Genomic DNA, 18,049 nt, shown 5'->3' with positions numbered 1-18,049 from the left:
CAGGTCTTTGTTCGGAGAGACCTTTAAGTGAGCACTGAAACAAGTGATTTGCAGTGGGTTTTGCTGGACATCGGGCGGCGAGGGCTCGAAGATGAAGACACAAACCTGGCCGTTAAAAAGTTGGGTCCGGAGATGGGGACTTTGGTTCCTAGTAGCGACTGCCTGATGTAGCTGCCTTAGGCCGAGAACTGAGCCACTCAGTGGGAAAGGAGGGGAAAGAAGAGCGAGCTCTGGGCAGTTAATGGAGAGGGGAAAGGACAGCAGAGGCATTCCCTGTCCAAAAAGAGGGGCAGGAGAGGAGAAGGGACGGCTTTGTATGGGACGTCAGAGGCATCAGCCTGAACAGGTGGACGTAGCTGATTTGGCAAGGGATGAGCAGTGCACACCAGGAAGGAGCGGTCAGGCAGCTGGGATGGCAAACTAGTGCGGGCAGGAGTTCTGGAAGCGCACAGCAGGGGAACGTTGGGCAAGCCGTCGATCCGGGAGAGGGGATGTAGGTTTTGTTTTGCTTTTCGACCTGCTTAGGTCCATCAGATTGGGGTTTTGATAGCGTGAGGACCAGGGCTTCCTGCTAGGGTGTTCGGCTCCTCTTAGAAGGCTTGCTTCTTTGAGAAAGCAGAGTCTTCCTGGGCTTTAAGGTGAACACACAGTCCCACCATCTCCTCTGGAAAAACTCTACTGAAACTTTGGGGACGTCTTCTCTTATAAGAACGCCAGTAGGTACGGGTCCACTAGTGGAAAGGTGCTTTCTCAGGGCCTTGGGGTTTCGCACCACAGAGAGTTCAGTCATTTGGGAGTGTTCATCTATGTAGGAAGAACAAGGGTACTGCCAGAAGTTTATGAAGCAATGGAATTACAAGTTTATTTTGGTGCTAAACATGTTCAAATCCATGCATAGCTTTTTCATAATACACATTTTCTATGAACCTTTTGAAGACCTGTTTTCTGTAGTTTTCTTATATAGGGAATTTTTAGGGGATATGCATAGCCACCTTTATTTTAAAAAAATAGTGTTCATTACCTGTTTTCAGTTGTTTTTTAATGGGAAAACATTAGACATGGTCAGGTAAATGTTACTCAAAGCTGATTATTTGCATCTAATAAGTAGAAATTTCACTTTCACTTTGCTGTTCTCATTATGAATACAAAAATATAAAACATGTGGCCTGGCGCTGAGGCGTAGCAGGTAAGGCTGCTGCGTGCAGTGCTGGCATCCCATATGGGCACTGGTTCGAGTCCCGGCTGCTCCACTTCCAATCCTGCTCTCTGCTATGGCCTGGAGAAGCAGCAGGAGATACCCTAAGTCCTTGTGCCCCTGCACCTGTGTAAGAGACCTGTAAGAAGCTCCTGACTCCTGGCCTCAGATCAGACCAGCTCTGGCCGTCACGGCCATTTGGCAGTGAACCAGTGGATGGAAGACTTCTCTCTCTGCCTCTCTGTAACTCTCTTTCAAATAAAATAAGTAAATCTTTAAAAAGAGAGAGAGAGAGAGAATAATCACCAAAAAAAGGTAAAATACTGATTGATGGGGGCTAGAGGGTTGGCGTAATATCTGAGACTCAAAAATTTTCCTTCATCCCATCTCTACTAAATATTGTTGTATGTCTAATATTCCTCAAGTCCTTTCAGAATTGAGTATTAAAACATTTCTTGTGGGGTGGGAATTTGACAGAGCAGTTAAGAGTCCACTTGGAATGGCTACATCCAATACCAAAGTGCCTGGATTTGAATATCAGCCTTACTTCTGATTCCAGCTTCCTGCTAATGCATACCCTGGGAGGCAGTAGGTGATATACCTCATGTAGTTGGGTCCCTACCACCCACATGGAAGACATAGATTGAGTTCAAGACTCCTGGCTTCAGCCTGGCCCAAGCCTGGCTGTTGCAGGCATTTGGGTAGTGAACAAATACATGGAAGGTTGATCTCTCTCTCTCTCTCTCTCTCATTCAAATAAATTCTTTAAATTGTCTTAATTAAATAAGACTTTTCTGGGGGGGGCAGTTACTTTGACAATCTAGTGAAATCCAAGAACTTCTATGAAGAAAAATGCATGTGTATATATTAAAATGCTCTTTTTAAAATTCAAAAAGTTTGACTATAAGCAGTTTCATGTGGTTCAACTTAATATATATAGTTTGGGGAAGTTCAGGGATCACAGAATAAGACACCCCACTTTTTTTTTTTAAGATTTATTGTTAATTTATTTGAAAGAGTGACAGAGAAGAGAGACTGAGATTTTCCATCCACTGGTTCACTCCCCAAATGGCCACAACAGTCGGAGCTGGACCAGACCAAAGCCAGGAGCCAGAAACTCCATCCAGGTCTCCCATTGTGAGTGGCAGGGGCCTACGTACTTAGACCATTATTCTCTGATTTCCCAGGCACATTAGCAGGGGCCTGGATCAGAAGTGGAGCAACCAATGGAACTGGCTCTCACGTAGGATATCAGCATCACAAGCAGTGGCCTAGCTTGCTGTGCCACAACGCTGGCCCCAAGAATCCCTGTTTTAATGTTTGAAGATAGAGAATAGTAGAACTTAAATGGCACCTTCTCCCAAGGCAGCTGTGACCAAAGTTCATCCCTGAATTATCAGCTGCTCACTTAAATGTTCCCATGATCTCAAAATCCCACTTCCATTTGCCTCTCTGTACTCTGCTTCTTTTGGCTCAAGACTACCTCCCTCCTCTGTCCCCTTCTTTTATTTCTTCTCTCTTATGTAGAAATTAGGTGGTTTAATTCAATTTAAAATACTTGTTTTTATACACCTTTTTCCTATTTTAGAAAAATAAGTTTGACAGTCTCCAAAAAAAATACAAAAGCAGAAGTTTTCTTCATCTGAGCTTAATATTCATGTCAGTGTTATGAATGGGCCAAGATAGAGATAAGATCATGCAAAGGAGCAACACATTAATGGAATCCTTGAGTCTCTTCTGCCTCTCATAGGGTAGTGCTTTTGACCACTGGACCTCAAAGACTCTTCTGATCTGCCTTCTGTTAAAAAGTCTCTCCTATAGCATATGGAGTTGTAGCAGTAACTGGATGATATTAGTCACATACATATCTAAGAATCAGGACATTTGATACCTGCCGGCTGTTCTCTAGCCCAGTGTGCTTAAATCAGAATGAGAAGTACCAGAGTCTACTGTTACTGCAAAAGACCAACCCCTGCCTCCTCAGTTGTCCTGAAGTCATTGGGGATTCTTTGTTTTTTATTTATTTATTTTTTTTTTGAGATTTATTTTTTTCATTTGAAAGAGTTACAAAGGGAGGTAGAGACAGAGAGAGAAGTCATCCACTGGTTCACTCCCCAGATGGCCGCCAATAGCCGGAGCTGCACTAATCTGAAGCTAGGAGCCAGGAGTTTTTCCAGGTCTCCCACATAGGTGCAGGGGCCCAAGGACCTAGGCAATCTATCACTGCTTTCCCAGGCCACAGCAGACAGCTGGATCAGAAGAGGAGCTGCCAGGACTTGAACCAGCACCCATATGAAATGCTGGAACTTCAGGCCAGGGCTTTAACCAACTGCACCACAGTGCCAACCCCAATAAATAGGTCTTAAAAAAAAAAAATTCTTGCTTCACTGTGCAGATTGGCAGCTAGAGATTGAGGAGGGAAGATCCAGAGGCCCCATCATTCTGTCTCAGGCAGGGAGCGTACCTGCCAAGTAAGTGTGACTCCCTTCTCCCCAAGTGAGAAAGCCCAGTGTTTGGATACTTTCTCAGTTAGACATGGCTTGTGGTTAGTTTATTCATCCAAAAGTTTTCATCAAACAAATCTTATGTACTAGGCAGGCACCATCTTAAGTGCCACAGTACTACGGAGCTTACGTCTTTGCAGAGGAAAGCAGAAATAAAGTGTGATGAGTTCTATGGGGAAAAAAACAGCAAGGTGTGGAGTAGAAAGGCCTAGAATTTTGTTTTGAGTAAGTTGTTGAGGGAATGCTTCAGCAGAATGATTCTGAGTCATCCCTGAAAGAATGGAGTAGCCAGTTCTCTCCAAGTTCAGAGCGTAGTGAGTACAGGAATACAGAAGACGAGAGTGATGGAAGATGAGATAGGAATGCCTTTCTTCCCTTCACAGATCTGGTAGGCCTCAATACCATAGATTTTGGCTTTTACTGGAACTGAGCAAACTTGACAGGTCTTGAGCAAAAGACAGACATGATCTGACTTCCATTTTAGATAGGTTTACCAGGGGCAGTTATTAATAGTGTCCCCTTTCTTGCTTAGTGGTGATCTGCTTTGGATAATAAATTATGCAGTTACCCTAATTTTAGAATATTTACTCTGACTACTCTGTTGGAAAGTAGACTTCAGATAGGCAAAGATAGAAGCAGGGAGGTCAGTTACTAAAATCTTGACTGAAGATGAGAATATCTTGGATTAGTGTGGAAGCAGTAAAGGTCATGGGAACTAGTCAGATTCCAGATGAATTGTGATACTAGTGCTGACAGAATTTGCTAGTGGTTTGGATGTGGGATAGAAGAGAAAGGGAAGAGTCAAGGATGGCTCCAAGGCTTCAGACAAAAGCACTGGAAAAGGAAGAAGGTTTGTATGTATTTTTCCTAGAATATGTCTTAGTGAATGCTCCATGACTATTTTTCTAGTCAGTGGACTTGTTACTGAAAGGAAAACTTGGAAAGAAGAAAAATTGCCTGTTGGGTAGTTCAAATATAAACTTGTTATGGGCAGACTAGGATGTTGATTGCATTGTGATGTTTGAGCCTAGTGTTTATTAGATTGGAAAATACCAGAAAGAAGAATTATGCTTTAGAATCACTGGGGAGGAAGAATTTGTTCTAATTCACATTGATTGTGATAAATGGGAAGGAACATGAGAAATGATCAGGAAACTTTTTTATGGGATATAAAATAGGTATCAACAAAGTCTGCAAATTGATGAAAGTCCATCTCATAATGATAAAACCTTTGTCATTCTATGTTGGATATAGTTACCTAGTTATCTGCCAGACCATGTGCTAGGCTGTGTGAAAACAAAGATTACACTTCAGTAGAGAAATAAATATCCCTCTCTCACAAATACAGTGCAGTGTGAGAATGCTCAAATGGTAGTATTATGGTGACAATAGGAACATGGAAGAAAGGTTCAGAAGCATACAGTGTGTTTCAGGATTACTTCACAGAGAGAATTCTGAAGCTGAGAAGTTTAACAGATGGACAAGTAGAGGAAATGGTAGCTGCATGAGAATTTGTTGCAAGAGTATAAAATTTGAAGCTCAAAGGGACAGATGGCAGAAGGTGAGGCTGTACCATTTTGCTTCAAGTCATTCGGGGACACCCAAATTCACATACATTAGAAGCCACGTGGAAGACAAACAGAACATGAGTGGTGGTGGAGGATCTCTAGGAACAGAGTGTAGTCCCCAGGGTGAGTGGTTACACATTCCTTCTAAGTAATGACTTTTAAGTAGAAATGACAAACTATGTGTCCTGAACCCCACGTATCAAGGGTTCTCAACCTCAGTTCTTTGCTGAGTTGGGGAGGAGATGTTCAGCAGCATCCCTGCCCTCTACCCACTAGATTCCAGTAGCAGTTCTCTCAATTATAACAACCCAAATGTCTCCAGACATTGCCAAATGTCCTCTGGGAGGTAGGGATGAAATCATTCCTGGTTGAGAACCATTGCCTTACAGCAGGTTTAATGCCTGGTTCAAATGAGTGTCACTTTCCCTGGGGTCCATGCCTTTCAGCCTATTTCTGCCTGCCCAATGCAGACTTTCATCACTCTGGTTATTGTGTACTTTCCTGCGTACATTCCTTTTTCACTGTGGGAGGATAAATTCAGAAAGCTTAGTTACCCTATCCCTCTGCTCATGTGTGCAATAGGTTCCCATTCTCTACCCCATAATTTCCTGCAGCTTGTCAGTGTCGGAAGCTTTCCAGCACCTGGCCCTAGGTCTCCTAGGTCTCCAATTTCATTTCTTTGCCTTTTTGTGTTCTCTTCTCCAACCAAATTGAACTGCCAGTTTGAGGAGTTCCCAAATGCTCCTGACCCTGCATGTTCTTATCCCCTTGGTCTTTGTTTATATTATTGGCTGTATCTGCAAGGGGTGGGGGGAGGCTTGTTCCCATTCTCCACTACATTGTTAAACTTCCAGTCAGATTTTTCCAGCTCAGATGCCACACTGACAATGAAGGCTTACTTCCTCAGCTCCTCTCCCTTTTGTTGCTCCAAATCGGGTAACAATAACATTTGTTTGTTTCTTATGTTATAGTCCTTTGTATTCCTTTGAAACATCTTGTTTCGGACAAAATATGCAGTACATTCCAATGAGATTAAGTTACAAACAGGATTGCCTAAACTGTGTTTCTTTGTTGCCACATTGATAGCATAAACAATATTAACACTGTTAAAGATACTCAAATCCTTGAGACTGTCCATGTTGTGTAACACTGGAGATTCTTAATATCAATGTTTGTTTGTTCTTTCTAGCCAGCCTATCAGAATCTGAGACAGCGTGTCGACAACTTTGTTGCAAACCACTTGGCAACTCATACCTGGAGTCCCCATCTCAATAAGAATCAACTAAGAAACAATATTAGACAACAAGTCCTGAAGTAAGTCTCAGAGTTAGAATTCCTAGACAGGTTTGAAAATGTCCCACCCACTTTGCCTGAAAGAAGAGACATTATCTAAAGTTAATTGACTTAATGCTGACAGTTTTAGAAGTTTTGGTGTAGCTACTTCATGTGCTGCAGTATAATTTTGGTTTGTGGCTATATTACTTTGCGTTTCCCTTATGAAATTTAATAACATTTTTTTCTATAGACCTCTGAAAATATTTGAAGGAAGGAAATAATGTGATTTTCACAATAACAAATCTAGATATGGTATTAATACATGGTAAATGCCATAATATCTTACACGATCACATTTACAGCTATATTCTTGACCCTAAAAGTGCAGGCTTTATTTTCTTATTCTGTAAAGAAAGACATTAAAAACCCTTGATTAGAGGCCATACCTTCTAATGCACTCCCCCTCTTTTTTTTATTCATTTTATTGTGCCTTTTAATTCTGTTAGTGATAATGTAAAAAGATCTGTCATAGTCATTATGAGTGAAATAAGATAAAGAGAATGAGAAGACCTGGAATATTTAGAGGCCTAAAGAAACTTGTATTTACCCCACCCCAGTCCCTAATTTGTAACTTATACTTGTTCTTGAATATAAATATTTGCCAAGACAAAAAGACTTTCTATTCCTGCTTCACTATTCAGAAAGGGTAACTAAGTTAATTAAAGAGCACCCAGTATTCCTGCTTTGAAAAATATTTATATTCAAGCACATCTTTGAGAACAAAATGAGGCTTTTAAATAGCTAAACCTATATTTTATACCTGCCACCTCTTAATTCCATCTTGTCCTCTAGGATCTTATGAGCGGATCTAGTGTGATAGTTCCAAGCCACAGGAAACCCAAATTAAAATTCATACTCTGACAAAAACACAGATCCATTTAGCCACAGGTAATACTGGAAACCATGAACTTGGTGAATAAGAGAAAAGAGAAATCAATAATAACTTTGTTGTCTGCGTTTTAAAGGATATGTGAGGAACCTGTAAAAGAGTCCAGGTGAGATCAAAAGATGCCATTAGAGGACTGCGTAATGATACCTGCTGGGAAAAAGTCATTGCTGTTTTCAGAAAAAGAAGAGACAGAAGAGGCCTATTGGTTGACAGTCCTGGAGAGTTACTTGTTTCCACGAAGTAATCAGGCGAACAGTGACCAGAGTGGAACAGGAATTGGGAGGGAGGGAAGGCTGAAGCAAGCTCACTGAGAGCACTACACCCCCCACACACATACACATTTGTACAGAGCCCTACTGATTATGTACAAAATGCTTTCTTTCAGCAGTTTACATACCTCCTCCCTTTCCAACAAATGATTTACATTATGTTAAAAGCACATTTTAGGGAATCTTGCACTCATTTTCTGCATACATTAAGGGTCTCAAATAGAAGGCATACTTTCTGGAATTTACATTTACTCTTGAACATAGGAAGTCCATAAGGTGAGGAAGCCTTCTTTATTACTTTACTTAAGGCAACTAAACTCGGTATTGCACGTGTGGAAATCAAGCACTTAAAATACTTATACTAGTATCAGACATTGTTGCAAAATCATGTTTGATGAATGGGAAGGGGTCTTTGTGACTATGTCAATGATTACATACAGGAGCACTGTTTCTGTAAGTAATAAGAAATCCTTTCCTTTAGAGACATTTTAAGAAGGAAAACAGCTGGATAATTTAGGTAGTCCTCTTTCTAGGACATCTCTAAATTTTCTTCCAGTTATACTATTTATTTTTAAATGAACTTTTTTTTTAAGTTCCATTATTAAAGTTTTGTGATGCTGATAGTAACAATATAAAGTTTCCTTAAAGAGATTGCTTTAGTTGTATTCAAACTGATGGCATAGAGATGGATACAGTGATTATAATTTAGAAGTTTTTCATACAAATATTCTGAGATATACTCAATTGATTCAGGTTGATCTAGTTGCAATTGCCATTTTTATAGGACAAAAGTGATCTAGTATCAGCAATGTCAGATTATTCAATTTAGTAATTAATCTGACTCAGCAGAAAGGAGAATTTTATTCTATTTGGGCATTCATTTGTACAACAGAATCTGAAAATTCTTTATAGTTTTGAATAATGATCTTAATAGAATTTGAAAGAAACGTAAGTAAATAACAAGGAAATGTCAGCTGATGACATTTTGGCTTTGCACTGGAGCCTAGAACTATGGCTTCCCTCCACTCTGGTGAGAAATCTATGGCCCTTCCGTAAGTCACTGAGGCCACTAAGAGCCATATGATCATTAGGGCTGGACTCCATTTTATTTAAGGTCAGAGCTGACCACCATGTGAGAGAGGACTAAAGAGCAGTATTTTCTTTGTTTACAGGACATTTGAGTAAGGGACATGGGCAATCAGAAAAAACCTGAAACAAGACATTCGGGGAGGGGTATTTTTTTCTTTTATAACTTTGTACTTATACCTTAAAAAACATTTTTAACATTGCTTCTCCTTATTCCTTTTTACCTATTACATTTAAAGGACACCTCTGTGATAAGATAAGAGTGGTTGTACGATTTGCTTTTCTTTTTAATCTTAGAACTTTGAAAAGCAGGTAACCTACTTTATGCTGTGTTGGCTCATTTTTCTCTATGTCCCACATAAGTGGAATTATAATATCTTAAGGTGGCAAGGTGCCTTAGGAAATAAAACTCTAATCCATCCTCTACTCTAGACAGAACGACACTTAAAAATAGCATTTGTAATGTGTAAAGGAAGGGGCTTCTCATGCATGCTCTGGAGAGACACTGAGGCCTGGAGGATGAAAATGACGAACACTCCATCTTCCAGCACTGTTGAGTACTTCGACTCCTCCAGTCTTTTCCTAGGCAGAAAGTGGATTGTTCTAAAGTAAATTTTCTTCTATTTTGCTTGGACTCCTGCTGTTCTGCAAAAGCACTTTGCACGGATTGATGGCCTCCTCACTGCTCTGTCTCTCATACGTGAAATGGGCACCTTTCTTCCCTCTCTTTTCTACGGGAATCAAGACACAGTTCAAATGTCTCTTCCTCTGTGATGCATTCCCAAATTATCTTACACATATCCAATCATGCCTTATTTCTCTCTTTTCCTGTAATTCACAGGGTATACTAGTGCCTGTCTTCTTGTAAATACAAAAAATTCTCTGTGTCTGCCTCTCTTCCCAGAAAAGGGACCAGGTCTGATTTGTAGCCGCGTAGAGGCCAGCATGGTGCTTTTATGTAGAAGATACTCATAACATGACTGTTAAATGAATAAATCATCTAGCTTTTATAGCAGGAAAATAATAAAAAGAAAGCCAGAAGTCTCAAGTTTTGTTTTCCTGAAGCTTTTTTTTTTTAATTTGATGAAATTATACTTTGTGTATGTCTGGCTTCATGGAGACTCTGATAGTTATAGAAGACTTGTTTTTCTGTTTAAAAGGAGAGTCCATAGATTTATTTTATGCCCAGACCTCAGCTTTTAGTCATAAATTTATTTCTACATGCCCTGGGCAGGGTAGGGGTGAGGTAAAGGTTGTCAATATACCTGGGCTCTAAATGATGTACTGTATCTAATTCTAAGGGTGTTTTTGATTTGTTTTATTTTGTCATTGTTAGGATTTCCACTAGTGACACGGTGGTAGAAATTTCATAGACTATTTTGTAGTACGGGGTATCTAAATGCCACTATAGTTTGAAACTTGTTTTCCTTTGCCTCCTTTTTCTGTATCCAGATGAATGGATTGAGGCAATTTAAGATTGAATATATATATACATGTAAAATACAGTTTTATTTAAAAGTACTGAATGCAAATAATATGAAATTGTGTCACCTTTCTATAAATTATCCTGTGTTTCAGATCAGGAATGTTGGAGTCTGGTATCGACAGAATTATTTCTCAGGTTGTGGACCCAAAGATCAACCACACATTCAGACCTCAGGTAGAGAAAGCTGTGCATGAGTTTTTGGCCACACTAAATCACAAAGAGGAAGCTAGTGGCAGCACATCGCCTGATGAGGAGAAACCAGACTCTTCCATCATTACACAAGGTGCTTTGCTTTTATTCTTTGTCAGTTTCATTGCTTTTCTTGAACTGAGTATCAGATTAGGGACATTTGATTCCTTTTGTTGTTGTTGTTGTTGTTGTTGTTGTTGTACTTACTTGAAAGATAGACAAATGCAGAGACAAAGAATTTCCATCCACCGGTTTACTCCAAAAATGCCCTCAAAAAGTAAGGGCTGGGCCAGGCCAAAGTCAAAAGCCTACAAACTCAATCCAGGTCTCCTGGATGGGTAGTAGTGACCCAATCACTCCAGCCATTACCCATTGTCTCCCAGGGTAGCAGGAAGCTGGATTGAAGAGAAGAACCAAGACTCAACCCCAGGTACTACAGCATGGGATGTAGGTGTCTCAAGCAATGGCCTAAACAGTGTGGCACAGGCCAGCCCCCATTTGATTCTTTAAAATATTTCTCTATTTGCCTATGTTAGTAAAATAGAATTTATGTCAATATCACCAGAATTTCACAACTAGCATGCTATTCCTCTTCTTTTAGATAAATACAAAATGATAAGCATTTTAGTAATGGTGAGAGAGGGAGCAACTGTAGGAGTATGTGTGTGTTATAGTAGAGAGAAAATATATTTCTTTTCCTGGGAATTAGACTATTCTCAGATTTGCATGGTAAGCTTCCTGCAGTATGACATTTGAGAGTGAAAGAATTCAAAGTGTATACTGGCACTGGTATTTAGAATGCTAGAGGTAAGCAAATGGTCTACACAGGATATGCATCATATGAAGATGACAGTAGCACACAGCATTGATTCAGCAGAAGTGTTTACCTTTTGTATAAATTTATTCTAAAATTTGTCTTTTCCGGGGCCAGCGTTGTGATATAGAGGTTAAAGCCGCTGCCTGCGACACTGGCATCCTGTATAGACGCCACTTGGAGTCCCAGCTGTTCCACTTTCAATCCAACTCCCTACTAATGCACCTGGGAAAACAGTGGGAGATGACCCACTTGGGAGGCCTGGAAGAAGCTCTTGGCTTCTGGCTTCACTCTGGCCCAGCCCTGGCCATTGCAGACATTTGGGGAGTGAACTAGCAGATAAAAGAGCTCACTCTCTCTGCTTCTCCCTCTCTGTCTCTCTCTCTCTCTCTAACTCTACTTTTCAAATAAATATTTTTAAAAATAAAATAATAAAATAAAATTTGTCTTTTCTTCTAAGGCATCCCTACTCCTGGGCCCAGTGCTAATGTAGCCAACGATGCCATGTCAATCTTGGAAACCATAAGCTCTCTTAACCAAGAAGCTAATGCTGCCAGGGCTTCGACAGAAACATCAAATGCCAAGACAAGTGAGAGAATATCCAAAAAAGTCCCATCTCAACCAAGTGCTGATGCTAGTGCTGACAAAGAGAGAACTTCAGAGGACATGGCTGATAAAGAAAAATCTACCCCCGACTCTGGAGGAGAAGGACTGGAAACGGCCTCAAAGTCTGAAGAATTTAGTGATCTCCCTTGTCCAGTGGAAGACATTAAGAATCACACAAAGGAGAATAATGGCTTAATTCTGCTAAGTAAAGACATTCAACAGGAAAGCAGTGACCAAAAAAATAAATCAACAGACAAGGGTGAAAAGAAACCAGAGATCAATGAAAAGGGAGAAAGAAAGAAAGAAAAGAAGGAAAAGACTGAAAAGAAAGTTGAATACTTGAAGAGGAGTGAAGATGCACAGAAAGGAAAAGATGAAAAACAAATGAAGGATAAAGAAGTAGAGAGTTCAAAACTTCCTTCAGAAAAGAATAGTAATAAAGCTAAAACTGTTGAAGGGACAAAGGAAGGTATGCAAAACCTTGCAAACATCAAGAACACTTTCAAGAATAGTGTGTCTGTCTGGGGAAAGAGAGAGTCTCAAATTTGCCTTCTAATCAATTTCTCCGATACTTTTATTTCAGAACTGAAAACTTACGTGCCCTTTGCTAAAAAAAAAAAAAAAAAAAAAAAAAGGCGTGAACTTTTTATGAGATATTTTCTTTGTTATTCAGATGTATGTATTAGAAGAGAAACTAATTTTATAATTTAAGTCTTGCAATGTATTCACCCACATTATTCCAGACAACTTAATCCATAGCTAAGCTTTAAAATACTAGGTAGTTTGAAGTGAAATGGACACTATGAGAAACAATGACCAGATCAGCCTTTGTCTTGACTGTTGAGGAACAACTTATTATTTTATTCCTTTTAGTATTTTTTTGTTTTTTGTTCTTAATACCATTGGTTGAACTCTGTAATTAATACACAATTATTAGGCGTTTAAAATTAACTGAAAAGTGATCTTTGTTAAATATAAGAGTGGGAATAAAAGAGGGAGGAGATATACAGTTTGGCACATGCTCACTCGGACTTACCTCCAGTGGTAGAGCTAGAAATGTGCCAGGGGATTCCAATTCAGTCTCATCAAGGAGGCTGTATCAATACCATCTTACTTGTTAAAGTGATCAGTTTAAGTACATAATTGATCAAAAAGATAGGTTAAGTGTTGAAGAGATTTCACAAATAAGACCAGTGTCTGCAAATAATGAAGGATAGAATTAAAAGGGAGAGAATGATCCTGCGGGGGAAGCAGGATACATAGCAGACTCATAGAATGGCAGATGCCCTAAACAGCACTCCTTGGGGCATTTGGATCTGGCTAAAAGGTCCATGAGAGTCTCACAGGCATGGAAAGCCAAGACACTGTGGCAAAAACAACCTGAATGAAAGATCTCGGTGAACAAGATCCCAGCAGAAAGAATGGGCCATCAAAGAAGGAGGCACCTTTCTCTGAAGGGAGGAAAGAACCTCCACTGTGATATGGCTTTGACTAAATAAGTTCAGAGTTGGTGAACTCAAGAGGTTTCCATAGCTTTGATAGCTCATGGCAAGAGCCTCGGGTGATTACTGATGTCGTAAATAAGTGTCAATTGTTAAATCAACAACGGGAGTCACTGTGCATCTGCTCCCCACGTAGGATCTCTGTCCTTAATGTGTTGTACTATGAGAATTAACAGTAAAACTACTAGTCTAACAGTACTCTATATCTTGTGCGGTTGTGTGGGTGCAGTCTGTTGAAATCTTTGCTTAGTATATACTAAGTTGATCTTCTGTATATAAAGATAATTGAAAATGAATCTTGATGAAGAGTGGGATGGAAGAGGGAGTGGGAGATGGGAGGGCTGCGGGTAGGAGGGAGGTTATGGGGGGAAAGCCACAATAATGCAAAAGTTGTACTTTGTACATTTACATTTATTAAATAAAAAAAGACCTATCAAGGTCTTGAAAAAAAAGAAAACCCAAATAAAATAAAATACTAGGTAGTAAATATTTCAGTAACTTACTTAAAATTTGCTTTTGTAAGTATCACATCATAAATTATAATTATTTTTACTGGAAATTAGTTTGCCTTTGTATTTTCTGGAAACAGCTCTACTTTATTTGATAGTTGGATTTCTTTGATGTATATTTAAAGCAGAAAAATTTTCATGTTATTTGGGAATTGGGCTCTAAGAATGGTTGTGTAACATTGTGATTGGTTTTCTGTGTTTTATTTTCTTGTCGAAGATTTCTCCTTTATAGATTCTGATGTGGATGGACTTACAGACATTACCGTTAGCTCTGTCCATACCAGTGACCTTTCATCTTTTGAAGAAGACACTGAAGAGGAAGTTGTGATGTCTGATAGCATGGAAGAAGGAGAGATTACATCAGATGGTAAAGCATTTTCCTTAATAATGCCTCTGTGAAGGTTCCCATTGGGTATTATTTGTGTGTTCTGATGGCTGTATCCTGAAAGACAGTGTGGAAGAGTGGCAAGACCATGGGACTTCATAGCTGGAAGATTTGTTTCTGAGTCCCAGCTCTGAAGTTATCTGTCTAAACATGTGTAGTAGGTTACTAAACCAAACAAGCCTTGATTGTCCATCTCTAACTCCGTTCCCTAGGATCATTATGAGATTTAGATGAGATAGTATGTATGGAGATGCTTTTATCTGTGTGTGTGTGTTTGTGTGTAATATATGGGGGAGGCACTACCTACACCCTCACCTCTAATTGTAAATTCAAGGTTTCTCAAAACCATCCTTAACTTCAGTCATTTGATGGACGGATTCACAGAACTTACTAGAAGCCGGGATACTCAACAGTTATGACCAATTACCGCTAAAGGGCACAGATTAAAATTAGCCAAGGGAACAGGCACATAGAGCAGAGTCCAGGAAATATGCAAACAGGGAGTTTCCGATTGTCCTCCCCTGTGGAGCTGTAGACAGTGCTACCTCCTTGACAATATGCACAGAGTATTGCCAATCAGGAAAGTTCACCAGAGCCTTGGTGTTCAAGGCCCCCACCCCGCCCCGGCATGTGGTCTTCAGTTGATTGCACCTGTGGCTGATCTCAGTCACTAGCATCTCTTCAGGTCAGGTTACTACTCTGTGACCCAAAGCTCCCACATTGTACATAACATTGGTAGACTATTTGGCTTGCTTCAGGACTGCTAAGCAAACAGAACAATTTCAGTCAGGCATGGAATGCCCAAGGCTTTAGAGAAATTAGGGGAAAGGATGGATTATTTATTATACAATTTATTTTTCAGCTAACCCTCAGTGAGGACTTACCATATTTCAGGCACTGTGCTAAGGGCTTTCTATGAAATAGTTCCTGGAATCTTCAGAGCAACTCTGGAAATACAGGCAAGGAAACAGTCATGTAGCTAGTGAGCATCAGTGCAGGTTTGAAGTATAAATCTGCTTCTAAGCAGAACCTTATGCTGCTCTTTATCATGTGATTAAATTCTGTTTATGACTTGGAAATGAAGACATTGAATTCTGTTTTCAATTATGTGGCATAGTATTGTAAAATTTACTGCTGGCTTTTGGATTGGCTACCTAGGGAGACGATCATAGAGAAGAAAAGGTAGAAACTGTTAATACCACAGTTGCATTTCTTGGGCTCTCCCATCTTTCAGCAGCAGCCCTCCCTACATTTCATGTCCGTCCTCATGAGGTGAAGTCCATTGCCTGAGTAGGAAGGATGCTTCTCATCCTCTGAGTGTGCTGCTTTTTCTACCCCAGTCAGAGTTCCCATTCTTGGTGCTTTAGCGGATCTTTTTAAAATTTTTCCTGGACAGGGCTAGATTTTGTGTATATGGGATCTGAAAAAGAAGATGGTTAAGAGTCCTAGGAAGTGAAAGCTTTTGCTGACTTTTTTCCCCTTTACTTCCTGCTATGTCAAAGGGAGACAAATTGCCTTCTTTAAGTAAAGAGATTTTAGTGTATACTTGGTGTAGAACCACTGCTGATTCCTACGAACTCTTTACTGAATGAGAAATTTGAAGGTTGTCATTAAAATCTCAGTTTTACTTTTACTTTAAAGTATGATTTCAAATGATGTTCTTTGACTTAAAAGGGGTAAAACATTTATATCAAGTCTATTGACAAGCAAATAAGAATTAACTGTTTTTGGTTGGTGCTGTAGCACAGCTGGTTAGGCTGCCACCTGTGACACTGGCATCCTATGTGGGTGCCAGTTCTAGTCTCAGCTGCTTTTCTTCCAAATCAGCTCCTTGATAATGTACTGGGAAAGCAGTAGGAGATGGCCCAAGAACTTAGGCCTCAGCACCCATGGGAGACCAAGATGGAGTTTCAGGCTCCTGGCTGGCTTTGGGCTGGCCCAGCTCCTGCTATTGCAGCCATTTGTGGGGTGAACCAGCAGATGGAAGATTGATCTCCCTCTCTTGCCCCATCCCTGTCTCCCCTTCTCTTCTCCACTCTGTCCACGTTAACTGCCTTTAAAATAACTAAATCTTTTAAAAAATAATTAGCTGTATGTTACGATAACATTGTTAAAAATTTGGGGTGGGGGGTGGGGAAAGCAATTAGGCTGAAAGGGCTCCAGCACCCTGGGTTCCTGTGTAAGTAAACTGGAACTCAATGTAAATTGAAAATAATTAAACAAAAGAAACTGAAGCTTAGCCAGTCAGAAACTGCCAGTTGTCCACCAGATCAGGCAGACACCTACCTGTAGCCAGTCCAATAATGTCTTGTCTTTACTTTCAGATCCTTTACTTTGCTTCCATGTTCCACCTGTTAAATCGCACTGCTCAAACTGCTAAAGCACAGCTTTCAGAATCTCTTCTGGTTCTGAGTGCTGCCATATTCATGAGTAATTCTCTGCTCGATAAAATGTTGAATTTATCAACATAAATATTAGGGCTAATTTTTCTTTGCCTTTTTCCTTTTTATGTGCAAGAAGCTTAATTGTTAAATAAAACATAAATGATAACTTTGTAAAATGTCAATTTCTGAATGTTCGCATAGTGGTATTTCCTCCTTTAGTCCTACATATATGCTTGTTCTATATTGATAATACTTTACTGCTTTTATAGAGCATAATGTTGATTTCATTGTTAATTCATAGAAGAACTCTTCTTTCTGTTGACTTTGTTCCAGATGAAGAAAAGAACACACAGAATAAAACAAAAACTCAAACTTGTGAGTCTAGTGAAGGAAAAGTAAAAAATGTACGGCATGCTTATGTTCACAAACCATATCTTTACTCGAAGTACTATAGTGATTCTGATGATGAACTCACTGTAGAACAACGGCGGCAGTCTATTGTAAGTCCCACTTGATCTGTTAGTTTAGTCTGCTATTGACAAACTTGAATAGTCTGTGTGCCAGGTACTGATGTGCATACAAAGCAAAGACACACAAGCTCTGCCTTCAGGAACTTTATCATTTAAGTAGGTAGAATGTGTTTACATTTGAGGTGAAGGTGTTTGTGTCATTGTGAATGGTAGTAAAAATCTGCTTACATAAATGTTTCATGGTATGGAAATGTTTACATCAATTATGAATCAAGTCACACAGATTTATATGCAGCCATTGTGGTAATATTAGAGGGAGTTTTGGGATCAGCGCTGTGGCCTAGTAGGCTAAGCCTCTGCCTGCACTTCTGGCATCCATATGGGCACTGGTTCTAGTCCCGCCTGCACCTCTTCTGATCCAGCTCTCTGATGATGACCTGGGAAAGCAGTGGAAGATGGCTCAAGTGTTTGGGCCCTTGCACCCACATGGAAGTCCTTAAAGAAGCTCCTGGCTCCTGGCTCCTGGCTTCAGTGGGCTCTGCTGCAGCCATTGCAACTATTTGAGGAGTGAACCAGCAGATGGAAAGCCTCTCTCTCTGTGTCTCCCTCTCTCTGTAACTGTACCTCTCAAATAAATAAGTAAAATCTTAAAAAAAAAAATGAGAGAATATAGTCCACATATTCCTTTAACTTGAAAACACTTCCAGTTATCAGATATGAAATTGAATTAATAGCAACTTTTTAGGAAAAATTTCTACCTCCTTGTGTATATACATCAGTTTTAAAATGGCTTATAATTTCAGAAACATTAAGATGTAAAATGTTGTATGTCTCAAAGTGAGGAAATATTATTATATA

General features: G+C 39.8%; 1 protein-coding gene across 2 annotated transcripts in view; it reads left to right on the top strand.

Annotated features, from left to right (window-relative positions):
• Positions 1-18,049, top strand: part of BOD1L1 (biorientation of chromosomes in cell division 1 like 1) — a 61,114-nt gene that overhangs the window by 842 nt on the left and 42,223 nt on the right. For both annotated transcript variants that reach the window (XM_051830063.3, XM_051830055.3), the window contains exons 2-6: positions 6,457-6,581; positions 10,425-10,615; positions 11,796-12,410; positions 14,170-14,319; positions 17,055-17,221. In XM_051830063.3, the coding sequence (XP_051686023.1) occupies positions 6,457-6,581; positions 10,425-10,615; positions 11,796-12,410; positions 14,170-14,319; positions 17,055-17,221 (1,248 nt within the window). The remainder of the gene's footprint in view (positions 1-6,456; positions 6,582-10,424; positions 10,616-11,795; positions 12,411-14,169; positions 14,320-17,054; positions 17,222-18,049) is intronic.

Source organism: Oryctolagus cuniculus, chromosome 2 (assembly GCF_051225735.1).
Source record: "Oryctolagus cuniculus isolate XC-2025 breed Fujian yellow rabbit chromosome 2, ASM5122573v1, whole genome shotgun sequence".
Lineage (NCBI taxonomy): Eukaryota > Metazoa > Chordata > Mammalia > Lagomorpha > Leporidae > Oryctolagus > Oryctolagus cuniculus.
Note: the sequence above shows the minus strand (reverse complement) of the source record. Positions and strands in the feature narration are given on the sequence as shown.